The sequence below is a fragment of the Anas acuta genome, chromosome 6, assembly GCF_963932015.1.
Source record: "Anas acuta chromosome 6, bAnaAcu1.1, whole genome shotgun sequence".
Classification (NCBI taxonomy): domain Eukaryota; kingdom Metazoa; phylum Chordata; class Aves; order Anseriformes; family Anatidae; genus Anas; species Anas acuta.
Window position 1 is genome coordinate 21,997,491 of NC_088984.1, and position 18,456 is coordinate 22,015,946.

Sequence of the window (18,456 nt, forward strand, 5' to 3'; positions counted from 1 at the left end):
TACTCTAAACAGAGTAAGGCATGGCATTTTTTTAGTAAGATATCAATCAGAAGGCAATTTAAATATTTAAATAGTAAATTTTAAGATTTAATTATATCTGTCGCAGACTAAAATAGGAGTCCACTAGACCTAAAAACACCATAGTAAATTTTAAAATTCCTAAATATTCTTAAATTCTAAATGTTCTTAAATATTTGCATTTGACAACTGTAATACCTTCACTGCAAGCTCAAAACAATATGACATGTTGTTGGAAGAAACATTTTCTGTGTTTCTTGCTTTTCTTTTAATTTGAAAATCTGCTATCTCACTGTAAAAATTTGATTTTTCAAAAGCATGTTCATTTGAAAGATTATTACATTCTAAACACTAATATATAAGCTAAGGGAAAAAAAAATAATCAGCTTAGCTTTTGGAGTTAGGGTTGACAGTCCATAAACTGTCATGTCTTGGACACTGAAACTGTTGCATTCCTGGTCAGTAAGTTTGTGCATTTCAATTCTTTCCTAAATAGACAGTGGATTTTTGGTCTATTGCTACAGGAAGGTTACTGCTAAATTCACTTAACATCAAGAACATCTTCCCAATGTAAAATACACTTGAAATGGTATATATGGAGGAAGGGAGAAGAAAAAGATGGGAAACTCACCTTGACAGCGGCTTCTGAACCTCCTTCTTTAAAATCTTCATATTTCATTACTTCAGCCATAATGAATCCCTTTTCAAAATCTGTGTGAATCTTCCCTGCTGCCTGAGGAGCCTTCGTCCCTTTCTGTCAAAGGAAAGACCGGAAGAAAATTAATTGCATTTAAGAAGATTGATTGCAGGAGAGATGTTTCTTCCTTTTTGATACACTTTCAGGATCTGTTGAAACTTTGTTTTGTATCAGTTAAAATGTCTCACATACAGCTGGGTAATTCTCAATATTGGGACACACAGATAAATGCCCTTGCCACAGATAAACCAACTGATATTAAAGAAAGGCAGCTTTGTTTTTTCCTAATAGGTATAAACAGCAATATTGATTTTAGAAGCTATGATTGTGTTTTGTTGTGGGATTCACTTCGATCCCTAGCTCTTCATACAGAAAGTGAAGAAAATATAGATTTTTAAATAACTTTAAAATCTGGAATACTCTAGACTTTTAGTCACATCCAAATAATTTCAATTAAATGATAACATTCATTGGCAAATCATATTTGTAATCAAAAATGATGTACGAATCTCAAGTTATATATACTGGCTTATTTTTATTTTGGAATAATTTTAATAAGTCTAAGGTAGAACAAAATGAGTATTCTTACCAAAATGTCAACAACTGAATGACTAAAATTTTTTTTAAAAAATCACATGCAAATATTATGAGATAATTTAAGCTTTTGCAGTAAAGTAGAATGCATTATAACTGTATGCCTTAAATTACAAGGACATACATTCTGTGCACACACAGCCATGGAAAGAAATTTGAGAAATAATGGTGACCTAAAGGCTGCTTAATAAAGCATGTTAAAGTGCTAAGGAGTCTGACACTGTAAAGCACAGTTTTTACAATAAAAGATGTATTGGGTTAATATGGCTACTCACTGATGCTTACCTGACTAAATATCTTTGCACATTAAATCAAAGATACTTACAATCAGTCTTAAGATAAACCAGCTTTCAAATTTTCTAATAAAGAGCAAGCATTTCTCCTACTGAAAACAGCAGTTTCAGCACATGCTTTTAAAAAGAACAGAACTTGTGCTTTTATATTATTTTGGTAGCTATTTCAAGGACACTAGCTACGAGTTATCACGTAAAAGGAGACACAGATGAAAAGACTAAAAAAAAATTCTAAAGCACACTTGTAAGTTTAATGTGCTGAAATATATACACGAACATCTGTAGCAGTATCAAGGAAAAATATAAATTTACTGGAAATTATGTTGATTAATGAAAACAAATTAATTCCTTTGAAATGAAATTAAATGCAGCACTGAAATTCACTGCACAGCTCTAAACATAATGATGCAGCAAATAAAAGCTCAGTGACAGATCTGCATCTCCTAAAGTTGACATTTTTATAAATTTTAAGGTAGAATTTATAACTGCATGCATTTCAAAATATTTTTCAATAGTAATTTTTATATTATACTGTATTTTCAAAGGCAAACCACTACAGCTCAGCTCTTACTGTCCTCTGGGAATAAATTAGTCAATCTCTATGGCTGTAATCATTCTGCATCAACATTTAAAATACATAATTTAATTTCAGGCATTACATAAGTTCCTGGATAAACACACATAAAACTACCAAAATAAATTCGGTCTAAATATTAAAGTCAGTAAACGACCTGAATTATTGCACACTGATTTTAGGTTTTGGAGCCCAACTGTGTATCCACGAGGAATATAATGATGTTATATTGCTTTTATTGCTGAAAATGTAATCCGAGCAAAGCAAAGGAGGAATGAACCACCCGCAACCCAAACAAACTTAGTGAATACAAAATGAAAAGCAACATCAATTTCACTGCAGACAAACCCAGTCACACAGATTAAGCAAGCACAATACTGGTACGTCTTATCTCTGACCACAGGAGGAGGGTAGACAGATTCTACAGGATGAAGAAATTCAGACTATGTAATAGGCAGAATCAATTGTTACCTGCCTCAATCAATGCAGCTCCACTTTCACTGTTCAGCAGCTCACAAATAATTAAAGTTATCCTGGACAAAAACCTCATCTGTAATGACTAGCTAACCGCCACCATGACAAACTTCAAAGTCAGTGATATCAATCTGAATTCAATAGTGTGGAACTGGATATAGCTGATGAATAAGTATGAATCTTACCCTGATGGTCCATGCACGCACTTCATCTGGGCCTGCAGTGAAAAAGTATTCTAGTTGGAGTGCCGCATATCCAGCCTTAATGATCTTTGCTAAAGCACTGAAAAAAAAAAATGAATCCAATTCATTCAACGTATACACATAAAACAGCTAAATGCCTCAAGTAATCAATTTATGTGGAAAGACATTGCGTATTTGGAAGACACTGGATCTACTTGAAAACCCCGTGATAATCGGAGTAGCCTTTTTCTTTGAACTCTCTTCAGAAGAAGTATTTTTTTTCCTGCAACATCATAAAGACAGTATTTTGATTTGTTTATTCCACAGGATACAGAAATATGGGATCCATTTAAAACACCCTATCAGGCAGCACTTTTGGTCTCATGCAATTTTCAGGACTCCGGGTCATGAAAGCATAACTGTTTGACTGAAATTCAATATTGAAACAATTTATTAGAGTTCTTCAGAAAAATTATGGCAAAATTTTTTCCACCATCCCTGATCCCCATGGATGACGAAACAGTTTTGGTGATCATTCCTTCTCAAAAATATACATAACTAATACCTATGTTATAATTAAAACACTGTACAGAGATGACAGATGACAGTTAAAAACTTAATTTAAAATAAATCTTTTCACTCTGTCTCATGGTAAAGAAAGGAGAAGATTCTCTCTTTATAATGGTAATTACTCTGTCATTTATTATTCTATCAGCGCAAGCAATTAAATTACTGCAAGGAAATAGTTGATAATAAAGTGTAGGGAAAATGAATGCTAATTAACCTTTGTGTCATGTTCTCTTCCAGATACTTCTGTTTCTCCTCAGCACTCATATCTTGCAACTTGAGTTCCAAGGCCCCACTAAAAGGAATGACCAAAGCACCCGGGTCGTGCTTGTCCACCCACTCTTTAATTTTTATCAACCTGTAGACAACAAAGGGCACAACATTATCTTGTAGTGCATGCATGGCTGTACCACATTCATTATTATCAAGTAGCACATACATATTCATAAGAATTGCACGGTTTTATGATGCCATCTTTTTGTGTATTGCTTTCCAAGGTCAAGGCATTAACAGGCAGCAATTGCTTCAGGTGTACTCCATTAACATTTCACTGTTTCTTGGTTTCTGTTTGGCATTTAATCTATAAGAAATGGGCATAATTTGAGACAATAACTAGGTTTTTGGTAGAGGTTAAATACTTGCAATCTAAAATGGTAACTGAATAAAACTTTGTGGATTGTGGAAGTCATTTTTCTGAGACTTACAAAGGTGAAATTCATCAAATGTGGCAAAAACTGGGGTCTTCAGTTTTTCTTCTGACATCATCTCCACACCCCCCCTTTTTTTTTTTTTATATATAAACATCTCCTCTTCTCAGTGGCTAAGGTAACTGATATTAGCAGACAGAAAAAAACACTACACACTGTAAGCTCCTAGACAGCAAGCTGTACCCTGTTTTTTCTGGTTATTGATCTCAGAGGATGCCATAGCTAATGAATACAGGACCATGTTGCTACTAGTTTCTCACACCTTTCTATTATCTCCCCAGGACAAAGCTTCAAGATATTACACTACTATTATTTTAAAATAAAGAATCAAATTTTCTATTTCTCATCTTCTGTTTTCTCTTTGTAACTGGCAGCATCGGCAATAGCTTAACTGTACATCTGATTTATTTTATTTTATTTTTTTTAGTTGAATGAAATTAAGCATTTAGAACTACAGCTTAATGGATTGTTTAAAGATCTGTTAATTCTGCAAATATTTTCTATTCAGATATCGGACAATCTTTAAACACAGACAGTGCACTTAGAACTGTAAATGCTATTTATTATACATGTAAGAGAGATATCCATAAATGACCTGGAAGGATTGATGACTGTTCATGATGTTACCTACAGGGCACTATTTCTGAACATGTGGGAACGGTAAGAATGGGGACAACTCTGTGCATTCAGCAAGTAAGCACAACAGGCAAGAGAATATTTCCTGCACGCTAAGATAAAAAGTACAAAATACAGTACTTTGGGTGCCGTCGATGTTTTGAACCTGAAGCACCCACCATACAGCATAGGGTTTTATGCTTGCTGAGTTTTTTTTCTTAGTCCCGCTAATCTCCAAGATTTAGACTAAGGTTTTAACTGCTATTATACTAAAGTGCTTTGAAACTGTGGCCTGCAAACCTTTAAATAATCAATGCAAATGTCACTTCAGAAAAAAAAACGAACTGAACCACAAGTTCATCAACACACATTTGTCAAAGAAAATAGCAGGGGATCAGAGCTATTATGAGATTAAGTGCATGGCCCACTGAGTAGGGCTTTAGATGGGACAAAGAATATAAAAGTTCACTCAACAGTTTTCACACGTTTGTTATATAAAGCTGGTCCTTCTATCATTTACTTATGTAAATACCCCATCAGTGGTTTTCAATCCTCATTATACTAATCTTTTTTTCCTCCAGTTATCCAATGAAAATAGTCTGGTATCCAGGACTGATACTGAAACACTTTTGCCTTCAGACACATCTGAACTGAAAATCACAATTAAGGTGCGTTCCTGAAACCACATGTGACATTTAACAGCGCTTCTAAAACTGACGTTTGTAGTTAACTAATTTACTTTGGCTAACAAACTGGATATCAAAGTTCACAGCTTATAAATGCCAACCTTTTATGGAAAACGTATCTGGGAATGAATCTGCTATTCATAAGCGTACTTCAACATCTGTGCATACATCCTTTTTTTTTTTTCTTTTCTTTAAAAAAAGTATCTAACAGCAGCCTCTGGACTAATTAAATAATGTACCAAGTGAAAGACAGAATTAAACACGCAAACTTCAAAAACTGAAATGGGCATGAAAGTCGTGCCTAAAATAGGATTCAAATTCTGTTTGGTAAATATGGTCATCGTAACTAATAAACTAAGAACTATTGTGGAACAACAAGATAAGAAATAATTACTTTGGCTAAAACACCAATTCAGAATAATAATAGTCTTAGACTGTCATTTTAACAGCTTTTCTATTGAGTCCTTAGAGGGATTATTTGCATTCCTCAGGTATTCTATTGTACAATTCAGATGAATAAAGACTTACAAATCATTCCTCTACCGCCAGTGTGAGACTTTGATCCAGTGAATACACCATTGTACCTTAACTATAATTGGCAAAAAACCTGACAGTGTAGAGCATCACAAGCTTAATAACAAAGGAGAATATCTCAAAGTGTTGACAGATGATCTTCATAATGCAGGAGCAGAACTGGTACATTTTAGCAATAAATGAGCACTGAGGTCTAAAGGTCTCTGAAGTGACTGACATCAGACCTGCTACAGCCTCGCTAAAAGATACGGTACTGCATCGTACTCTGTAGAGACAGTTGGGTTCTCTGCCTGAGTGTTTCACTTTTGTGACTTTCAATGTCACAGAATTACTAAAAAGCACTCAGGAATTCCCCTCACAGTGACCAAAATAAAACAAACAAAAATAAAAAGTACAAATAGTGATACATATTCTAAATGAAATTTTCCCCAAAGCGAAATGGTTGACTAATGATTGGTAAAGTGGTCATGCAAGTTTGCTTTTAAACCAAGTAGTGCTAAACAGATAACTAAGTCTGCTAAACAGAACGAAATTCCCTTAAGAAATGGTAACAATTAACGTCAAAGTCTGTTTTATTGGAGCACATCATTTTTCCATGGAAATACTCGGACATCTGTAACAGAACAGCATTAGCACACTTATTTGGACGCATGTTAGGGTAAGCAAATCCCGGAGTATTTCTTCATTTTGTCATGCTACATGACAATGAATTACAAAGGGTATTGGACTTCAGGCGGAGAGAGAAGACTTGACAACAGGAAATCTCAATTAAGGAAACACGGTAAAATCTAACATGAGAAGAAACATTAAAACAGGCAGAAGAATCAATGACCATGGTTAACAGCTGGAACTATTTCAACTTTGAGAAACAAGAAAGTTGAAAGATGAAGACACTACTTAAAGTAAACTCAAAAGTACTTGCAAACAGTGCACACACTACAAGCAATTAAAAAAAATCTTCTTTCCTAATGACGTTTCTAAAAATGCTGTTAGAAGCAGAGTCAGAACCAAATTCTGATTATAAACCATACAGCAGAAAGAAGAAAGGCTTTTCGTCTAGTTCTGCTCAGCAATAACGGCAAGGGATGTGTCAGAGCATTTTTAGGCAACTAACAGTGCTCCCCTACTGAGATGGTCCAGTTGTCCCTCCAACTGCTTTGTGAGAAGAGGACAGGGTTCCTGAATTGAAATTTGACTCTGTTCTCCACAAATGGACAGTAAGATCCTTTCTGGGAAAAAATATCGGCCAAACAGACAGGAGGACCACCAGACATCACAGCAAAGACAAGACTCTTAGATAAAAGTTGAACTTAAAACTAAATTTAAAAGGAGACTTTGTAAAAGCCTGACACAAGAACAAAACCAGATCTGAATGACTTGCACATGGAGGAGGCACTCAAAATTCTGGGACAAGGGCTAAGAGGAATTAAGATGCTCACTTACACGCCTAACACAGTTACCGGTGGCAGATAGATGAGGAAGGACAAAAGCATGACAAGGTATCTACTACTAACTTGGAAAAAACTGTGAAGACCTAAGCATTTTCTTGCTACTACTAGATCCCCTAATTTAACAAATGCATCATTTCAGGGGATTCCAGATATTATCTGGAATCAGCCTAACAAGGATAAAGTAAACTAAAGAAGCCAGTACTCCAAGGGCAGCAGGATTGGGATGACTACCAGAGTCAGCTGCTGGCATTAAACCAGGATGCAGAACAGGATTTGAACCTTGGAAAAAAGGTTTAAAAATCAGGGCTGTCACTGAGAAGGCCAATAAGCAAAGAGCACCAAAAAAAGGGAGCTGTGGAGATGGGAAGGGAGCTGTAAAACTGTGGTGGTTCCTGAGGCAAATGAAACCAATACCTGCAGACAGCCAAAATAAATAGATACAAGAGTTGCAGAAGGTACATTAACTACAGAATGACATTTGACAAGCTGAGTTTCACATGAGAGATCCAGCTGGGAACAGAGGCAGAGTTCTGATGGAAATAGGTGATGGAAGAGAGAAGCTGCAGAGAGAACGCGAGCTCTGTGGATCCCTGCAAGACAAGATGATCTGAAAAACTGACCCCGACAAGAAAGGTGATTTGTCAAAGTACACTTTCATACAAGCAAGACCAAAAAAACTCACCCATCCAACTCATGGGAGAGAAACAATTGCTTCTCTGTCCAATGCCTGGACTAAGAGTAGAAATTGGCAGAAACAAAACAGCATGGCAGGGAAAGAGAAAATACCAGGTAGCATCGCAAGAAAGACCGAAAGGTGGAGAAAGAAATATAAAGATTAAACTAAGTCATGAAAACATACAGAATTCTGGAGGGAAAGAAAAAAAAAAAAAAAAAGATCTACAGATAAGAGCAAGACTACAAGGAACTAGGAATTTCAACATGTTCCTTCTCTTCATAGCTCTGAGCAACTGAGGGTTTTTTAAAACTATTCATGGCAATGTGTTTAGTGCTTCCTTCCCCACTGCTGAAAAGCTTTTTTTTAAGATACTTTAAGACTCAGGTCTTTATTATTATTATTTTAAATTATTTTCCATTTATTTAGAGCTTTCCTTGTATCAGCCACATATTAATTCTAACTTTACACCTCTTTGTTTCTAAACTTCTAACCATTCTCGGTGTTTTTTTCTGGACTGTTCAGTTGGTCTAAATATTTCTGGAGGCACATGGTCTCCAAAGCACTCCTCAGAGCTTTCAATAAGGTCTTATAAGGTGGGGGAGCATCAGAGAATTAACTCACATTCGTCAGATAACTCTTCTGTATATAAAACTTGATACACCATTTGATTTTTTTTTTTTGTGACAGTATTCCAACAGGATCTCATGCTCAGTTTATAACTTTTTGTACAACCCCACGTGACTAGCTTGTCCTTAATGCTGTATTTGCATAGTTGATTATTCCTGCTTAAAATCCCTCTCCTCAGAAGCTGCACCCTAGCTCGTTTTTTTACCTAATGATTTCCTCTATTTCTTGAGATGCTCCTAAATTCTTATTTTGTTCTCTGCATACCTGGACATCTCCTAGTTTGGGGTCATCTGCAGATTTAACAAGAACGCTCATCATCCAGCTCATTAATGGAAATACTTAACAGTATTCAACCAGCAGCCGCTTCAGCAGATCTCATAATGAGATATTCTTCCATTTGGAAAGTGAACCACTGATAACTGTGCTCTGTGTATTATCTTCCAACCAATCTTTCACACTCAAACTTTCAGTAGTTTCCATTTAACTAGAATTTCCTATCTTGTTTATGGAAATGCTGTAAGGCATTAAAGCCTTTAAAGCCTTAATAAAAATCACAATACATAGATTAGTATGGTTTTTCACGATATACAAGGCCATTAAATTTATCACAGATATCTGACAATTTTGTCTTTACAAATTCCTGTTGGGTACTACTTGTCCACTGTCTTGCTCCTAGATAATTAAAAGCAGCTGAATTGTTCCAATGTTTATCTTGAAATTAATGAAAAAATTATTAGAAACTGCTTGTTTCTTCTTTCCTCTTTGTGGCTGCCTTCTTATGAAGCTTCACCCATAACCCACAAGTTATCTACAGTGATGACAAATTAGGAAGTTGTCTTTTTTTTTTTTTTTTTGGCCAGGTCCCAAATGCCTCTGCAATAAGAACCATCAGGTTTAGTTGATTTGGGGGGGGAGAGGAAAATCCAATTTATCTGAGCACCAGTGCTACACAATACAGTTCACAGGTGATGCCCTTTCCTTCCATTTTGTTAGCATGCAGACTCCACAAAGACCAGGTCCTGCTATTCTCAGCACTGTAGGTATACACATGTACAAAGGTAGAGATACATACAAACCTGCACAGCCTAAGTAAGCTTTCATTCTATATTTCTATTATCAACGAAGAATGGAACAGGGAAAATGATGAAACCAATGTATATAATAATGTTGTATCACAAAATAGGTCAATAGAAGAAATCAAGAATGGGAAACAAAGCTCGGGTCGTAATCTGTTACTCTGTTGTAACAGTTGAACATGCAGTAACTCTTACTGTTACCTGGCTCTTTTTGAGGGTATCCCTTTCTTCTTGCCCCACATGAACAGAAAGGAAGACTAAACAGGAAAATATTAAAGAATAAAAAGGTACTTTCTTCCCCACCATGACAGTTTGCTTTTTATAAAGAAAAAAGACTTACAGAAGGTTTTGGAGTACCTGTTACTGACCTAGGCAATCCCATTTCAAACCATCAGTGACATTTAGGAATTTATTCTACTTTATTTGTGGTTCCCAGATGGTCTGGAAGAACACAGCAACCCTCAGATTTCAAAAGGCCCCTTCCCACTCCCTGCCCTCACCTGCAAGTACTTCACAGCAACACTTCAGAGCCAGCCACTGCATCCCACCTGCGGGGCTGCTCCCTAGCCAGGAGCCTCCCCACAGCCCTTTGGGACGAGAGCTGTGGGAGCTCACACTTTCATTCGCTCTGTGCATCCCGAATGCTTCAACTTCTTTCATCTTTGGTAACTTCCCAGAGTCTGATGCTCATATCCCCTTCGGGATCCCGCCTCCCACGCTACTCGCTGAATCCAGATGGATTTCCAGAGGCCAGAGTGGAGAACTGATCTCACTCCTCAGGTGCCACTTGCACCCCCACCACACACTGACTTTGGCCTTACACTACGAAGTGCAGGAGTCCTTAAAATTCTTTACTGCAAAAATTTTGGGGACTTCTGACACATCCTGTGATCACAGGAATCTTATGACAGAACAGTTATATAAAGTATTCCATTCTACCAGACCTGATTTCACACATTTTTAACTTAATTGTAATTTCAACTGATACTATATCAAGAAAAGAAGAATAGAAGTTTCTGATCTACACTGTCATTTGCCATTTATTCAAATGTTTTTATAACTTTCCTTAACGTTCTCCTTTCAAATGTAAGTAATTCCAGGCTCTCTGCCTCATGTATGTCAAAGCCAGTTTTTCCATGGCCTTGATCTCTATCACTGCTGTTATCCTAAAGCTCCTCTAACTCTACAAAATCATTTGGTAAATGGGGTGACCAGTATTGCACCTACTATTTTAGTTCACATTGCATCCCGGTTTCTACAGAAACGTCTTCTATAACCTAGATGTGAGCTTCTCATCCTGTTCCTTATCCATCCAGATGTTACACCTGCTTTTCTGCTACCAGCCAGACATGGAGCAGGGGACCTACCAGCACTCACTGCAGTCATACTCAAGCCATTCACCAACAAAAACAATCTGGCAAAATGCAGCTTGGGGAAGGAGAGGGAATTCATTTCTTCACTCCTACATCCCTTTTAAAAGTTGGATCAATTCACTTGCCCATGTATCCTCACACCCAGTTGTGTCAACAGAATGGGAGGACGGTGCAGGAGCAGCCGAAGACTGAGGGACAGGAATGCATTAAGTCAGCCTTCCACTCAAAAAAGAGCAAAGCTACATAGCCAGGTTCAATCAGGATTTTCAGCGTTTATTACTGGAGAAGACTGGTATATGACAAGTCCTCAGTCACAATTATCCTGTATGAGATCACTAAAAAATGTATCTTCCAAGGCAGAAAACTTTAGTTGACAAGAAAAAAAAATCAAGGTAATACTCCTGGAAATTCATGTAAAAGCACTTCACACCCAAGACACAATTTTGTTAACAAACTGTCTGATGTAGTACAATATGTTAGCAGTATACTGTTTTCAGTTTATCTGTTCTAGATGAACTACCTGGCAGTATTCACTGTTTTGTGGTATGTTAAAACAGACAAAGATGTTAACAGTTCACTTACAACGTTATGCTATTGAACACTTTTTGAACATATTTCGTATCAAGATTTAACTAACACAAAGCTTGTTTAGTTGTTTTGGGTTTGCAAGATGTGGGCACTGTGAAAGAAATTGTAACAGAGAACACGATGCTACCTGTAAACTGAAAACAGATGTCAGTTAAAGGACAAAATACTTCTATAACATGGAGAAATAAAGCCTGCATAACAGAAAAATCAAGTTGTTGATCTCTAAAACCCAGTCCAAATTCAAGAATATTAAGATGGTAAGAGAGCAAGAAAGAGGCAAAACAATCCAGCATGATTTTCCTGCCAATAAAGCTTTCAGTAAGGAAAGACTTCCAGTACCTTATACAACAAATTCCATCTAACCAAAGGTCAAACAAGGTAACCTTACTTTAAACATTTGTAAGGAGCATCATTCATGAAGAATGAAGATCTTGAGATTCATTTTAAACATTCCTTTCTGATCTAATGTTCAAAACTTCAGTAATACCTCGTTATATTATAGTCCCCATTAAAGTGATCAAAACCAATTATAACTTAAACAATAATGGAAATGGTACCACTCTGCTGCTGCAGCACCTGCTTGTATGTGAAAGGCTTACAGTCTCCAGTTCTCCTTGGTCTGCCAATTCTGAAAATTAATTGTCTTAACTCAAAAAAGACGTAGCTTTTGCTGTCAGCAAGAATCAAGCACAGTCAGGACGGAACTACTGATGGAACTGCGTAACAATGCAGACTGCAACAAATCATGCACATTACATGTTTCGTGGTTATAGACATAATAGGCTCCATTTGTGGCAGATATACTTTGGACAGAAAACAAGCCTTTGAAAATCCACATCTTGTCATTCTTTCTGCTATCATTGCTAAAACACAGACTTTTGAAAAGTTAGCTTAAAAAGTTTATAACAGTAATTTAACAAATGCTCAGTCAAATTATAGCAAATTTCAGTCACAAGACCTATGTGCAAAACGATGATAACTGAGATGCTACAGATCAGCAGAAAGAATCCCTATTCCACAGTCAGGTTTACGTTATGGCACAAGAATTTTAACTTTCATCTCTTGACAGTGCTTCTTGTGTCAAATGGAGAACTATATTCTCAAGGATCCTGTGTGAAAATAGGATAATTTATACCAATGCAAAGTCTCAAAGTATGAAATCCCATTAAAAGGAATTATAAAACACATAGAAACAGAATATTTGATCAAACGAATATGTGATGCTTTTAGAAAAGGAACGTGAAACACACGATGGACAACATCTTAAATTTATATTCCCTAATTCTATGCAGTGTGCACACGTATAGTAACAAACACGAGGCCGTACTCTCAGACAAAAAATATGATCTACATAAAACTCCCACATAGTTTTTATATATATATATATATATATATATATATGGATATATATATATACATACACACACACATATATATATAGTATCAACTCTTGAAATAAGATACTATACTTAAAGAGTAATTGGGAATATATTCCACTAGTGCTAATTAAAAATCTGCAACAAGTAACACAAATACAGACTACACCATGTGTTAGTTTTGGCTTTCATTAATGTTGCACAACAATCAAATGGAATCTAAACAAACTGGCTCAGAATATTGCTCTCTGATTCTCTTATGAAGTATCTTCCCCTGCTCACACATGATAAGCAGAGATATTCCTTGCATCTTCAATATTCTTTTTTATCATCTTAACTGTGGAGTCTTTCTACACCACACAACTCACAAATTCTCTCTTCCTTCCTCCGTTGGTTGTTAAAAACTATGTAAGCATTAAAACTGCAAGAGCCAAGTGTTACTAGGGTAAGTGCATTAGATTTAAAATAATAAAACCTATTTAATTTTGTTTCCTGCACCCAGCTTACCATAGAGTAGGTCCACACTTTGACATCACGCAGTACTACAAGCAACATTTTAGAAACAATTTTAACGAGACTAGAAATAAAAATCACGGAAGCTAGCAATATTGGCATAAGCTGTGGGTGTTTTTTGACAAAGACCAAATTTGCTTTAGTAGGGAATACCCTACTCAATAAATCAGAAATTAACTTTGATATTTATCCAGAAAAGGAACAGCTTCTAAGCTCTCAGTACAGCAATGAAAGAATTACTTAGCTGAACACTTAATATTCACAGGATAGCAACTCCAAGAATACAATGCTTCATTTCAGACACCCAATACCTAATCTCACTCTGCTCCCTACATAGTTAATGAACCAGAAGGCTCTTCTGAGAGCAATTCAGACCACTTAAATTTGGACTCCTGTTCTAACATTCTCCTTAAAGCATCTTCTTTCTGCTTTTCATAGGCTGCTTTAGAAACTAACCATAGCCTTAAGTGCCTAAGTTGCACATGTAAAATTCTGTGGTGCGTCCAAGTCTTACCCCCTGCTGGTACATTTCCCCCAAATAATCTCTAATAAATACAGCAACAGATACTGTACACTGTCAAAGGAACATCATAATACCCAAATAAAACACGAAATGAGCCAGGGATTTTCACAGTGTGCAGAGATGCCTTGACCTGAATAGCTGTCACAAAAATATTCAGTTCTACAGCCTGTTTATCCATTTAAACTACGACAAACAGAAAAAATAACAATATTTGAACATTCTACTAAAACATACTTGTCCTACAGGACCACTAACTTTGATTTTTCAGAAGCAGGAATAAGTAAGTACGGATCATTGTCTGAAATTACACTGCTTATCTGACAGGCTGGAAAGGATCTGTTAGACACAATTTTTATGACTGGAAATGGAAGGAAAAGTACATTTGTCAGAGATACTCCTGCGGGTGAGTACATATAAAACATTTCTATTTTGCAAACACCAAACTAAAACTTGACTTACAAAACCACCAGTTTACCTATCTTCATTTTCTTATGGATTATAGAATCAGGATGCACTGAACACTCCCAGCCATTTTAACACAAGTATTTAACTGAAAAAAGTTCCACCTCTAAGTTACAGATCTCTGTGAAATGTTTTGCCCTTACAAATATAGCACTAACAACAACAACAGAATCAAAGAGCCAAACCTGACGTGCAAGCTACTTCAATTTTTATGACCTGGCCAGAAACCACTTTTCAATAGAAAATTGGGAACGTCAGCCCAAAACCAAGCTAATTCATGTTCAGTCTCTTCTGACTATGTAAAAGGCTCCATGTGTGGTGGCATGCATGATAGTTGTCAACATAAATGAAAATGTTCATGAATAAAAAACAGCCTGCATAAAGAGCTAATTATAATATTACTATCAATTGCTAGCTTGCGCCTGCAAATCTTTCATATCATATAAATGCATTGTTTTTGACATTTCTCTGTAGCTAAACATCACATCATTTCACTTTTTCAAAGTAATTCAAATATGCATGGGACATACTATATGAAACATTCCTACAGCTACACTGAAAGAGCAAGCCTATGACATAAATGTACGTTGTCATTAAACATTGAAGTCAAAAGAATTCTGTACTTCTGGTAGCCTATATAACCTGTTTTCCACTTTCTGTTCATTCCTTCTTTCTATCTAAAACAACAGCTAAAAACACTTTGCCCAATCGTACATTTGAAGACTAAAATAATGGATATACCATTTGTTTACCACTACAAAACTGATTAAAACAAATTACTTTTGCTTTTAGCATATAAGATGCATGAAAACCAATCTTGTTTTAATGACCAAATGGATTTATTCATTTTCTCTGTTTTATAGATACCATGGAATTTAGGTTTGGAAAAGGCCTGCTCAACAGGCAAAAGCTCTAGTAAGCACTATATGGTTAAAGGCAGACCAAGTAAAAGAAAAACACTAAAAAAATTCTAGTGGGCCATTATTCTGGTATGTGATTGTCAAATTCATTTCTCCACCCAAGAGTCACCTAACAGATACAAAGCTATTTTAGACTTACCTTGGTTGAGCAATGATACCATCAAAGAAGAAACAATCACAGAAAATAACCTTGGTAAATGCAAGTAATTTGGTTTAAAGGAAGAAATAAAGCATGTCCTGATAAATTTATTCTCATTGATATGACACATGATTTTCTACGTAGGAGGAATACATCTATAAAGGATTTGATACGGTGCTGTGTGTGAAACTACTCATTCACCAGTAAAGAGGTGGAAGTGGATTTGTACAGACCATGCACTGAGTAATGCACTTGATGTGTTGACAGGAGAACAACTTGGTGTATGAGGATTTCATTAATGAAGCTATTCAAGGATCAAACTTATACGGATCTTTTTAATGCCTACATTCATGACCTTGACACAAGCATTAGGTGCCTGCTACACCCGCTACAAGACCAAGAGACGTATTCCTCAAGGAAGTAGCCATTATCATCAATTTGGAGTGGCAAAGAAGGGGGATCATGACATGTTAGTCTTCCTCAGAACAGTTCTAAGCCACCAACACAATGCAACATGGAAAAAGCAAATGCAATCTACAGATCTTGCTGGAAACATTTCCCTTTGTTTAAACAGATACATTACACCTGCATATAAGCTATTCACAGAAATATGGAGTACTACGTGCAGCTGTGGTCAGCTAAATTCACAGAAAGATGACTTATTTTCAGAACAGATCTAAGGTTTTCAGAGGAACAGAAACCTCACATACATAAATGATAGAAACACAGAATTGATAATTGCTTGCTTCAGGTACAAGAGGCAAACACCAATTAAGTAAGATACTATTTAATCTGCAGGACAAAACTACCAAAACCACCAATGAAAAAAAACAGCCCCAGAAAAACGTAGGCTGGAAATTGGCAGAATATTTTCAAAGCAGGACAGCAGTGAGGTTCTGTGAACAGCCTCCCAGTACTAAGTGCAAAACAATCAGCTACTGATAAAAAAAATAATCTTAATTAACTTATGAAAGTCATTACTACATTAAGTAGCTACCAACAATAACTGGTTCTGTTCTGAATGCAGATGAGGGATTACAGTAATTTAGGGATTACCATATAGTTACAAGGAAGCATTACACTTTGTGAATTCAGAAGTACACAAACGCTACCCAGAAATGCAGAAGTGGGACAAACGGGTCTCAGTCTGATACAAATCAAGTCCCTACAGGTTTTGTAAAATCCAATGTCTCCACTAGGGAAATATCATGAAGAACTCAACCATCATATATTTGATGTGGCTGTAGCTATCCAGCTGACCAACAGCGGTAGGCTGGCAGACTGAGCATCGCACACAAAGTCCTCACTATCCACGCAAATATGATGGTACCTACTGTTCATGCAACATATTATTTTTTATAGAATGAGTATACATCAGTAATCACTGTTTTAAGGAAACAAGATTCAAACTTGTGGAAAATTAGACTCCACGAAATCTGCTCTTCCAAAAGAATATGTAATAGAAGTCAAAATTAACCCATGATATTCTCAGACCACATATAGGTCAGCATGGATCCAACACCACTCATGAGGACGGTTCAAAAAGGGCAGAAGATGTGGCTACAGTACTTGCATCACAGCTGTGGAATAAGTGATTAAAACTTGTACCTTGCCCAAATTTTGAAAAAATAGAGCTAATGAGAACAATGGATATCATTATCCCAGCTGGTCAAATGAAGAACATGATTAGTTTAAAATGTGTGAAAAAATTAAAAGTTACTTACTTAGCATCATGAATGGCAATCTAAAAGAGACAAAAGAGAAGTCTAGTTCTCCAACCCCAAACCTCCAGGCAGATCAACTGCCTTTAACATAAAGCTACATGTACACCTTGTCCTCCTCCAGTTTCATGTCAGTATCAAGTTTAGCTTCAAAGGAAGTGAATCCCACTGGCAAAAATCTCCCATCCTACCCAACCCTGCTGCATCCTTAAGAACAAGCTTGTCCTTTACACTGGGCAATTCTCCCTGTAAGGGAAAGGGAACTGTTAGCACATCCGGGAGCAGACACACCTCTGAAGCAGGAAATAGATTCTGAAATGCACTGGCAACCTTCACACAGACATTTTGTGACTTCAAAGTGCTTCGCTTTACAACATTAAGCCACTTAATGTACCTGTACATAAATTCCAATTTCTAAAAAGGCAACCAATAAATGTGCTAAATTCTATTCTGAGTGTACTCATTACATATCCACTACACAAGCTATCTGTGAGCTACAAACAGTAAGTACTAGCCCCTTGATGTGCTAGAAGCTGGGTAGAGGTAAGACATCCTTCCGTATGATATCACAGATACTTAAAAAGAGCAGAGAAACAAAAAGACAATTCTGAGTTTAATGCCTTGCTTTGTAAGATGGAGAAAAACCTAGTGAGTAGAGAATTTCTTCTGACCCTTCTTCCTAAATACGGCCACTTTCCCATGCCATCCAGCAGTTGTTCATATTCTGTTGCTCATCCTGGTTTCTTTTCCCAGTGTCATTCTCTGATCTTCACAGCTTTCTATCCTGGTCCAGCAGCTCTTTAGAAAGATGCTTCCAAGTGCCCCCCCAAGCATCTCTTCATTCAGTCTACACCTCTCTCTTACTCTGGCTTCCAATCTCTACCACACTTCTTCCTTTTGCCTCATTTGCAGGGCAAAGCAAACGGTTCTGGTCCTGATCCTAATCAGTTTCTTTCATTCCTCAACTTACAGAACCACGAGGAAACAGCCTCAGGACATGCCAGGGAAGGTTTAGATTGGATATCAGGAAGAATTTGTTCATAGAAAGGGTGTTTAGGCACTGGAACAGT

General features: G+C 36.6%; 1 protein-coding gene across 3 annotated transcripts in view; it reads right to left on the reverse strand.

The window, feature by feature from the left end:
- Nucleotides 1-18,456, reverse strand: part of OLA1 (Obg like ATPase 1) — a 109,117-nt gene that overhangs the window by 3,946 nt on the left and 86,715 nt on the right. For all 3 annotated transcript variants that reach the window (XM_068685712.1, XM_068685713.1, XM_068685715.1), the window contains 3 exons: nucleotides 3,617-3,757; nucleotides 2,836-2,932; nucleotides 650-772 (listed from right to left, as the gene is read on the reverse strand). In XM_068685712.1, the coding sequence (XP_068541813.1) occupies nucleotides 650-772; nucleotides 2,836-2,932; nucleotides 3,617-3,757 (361 nt within the window). The remainder of the gene's footprint in view (nucleotides 1-649; nucleotides 773-2,835; nucleotides 2,933-3,616; nucleotides 3,758-18,456) is intronic.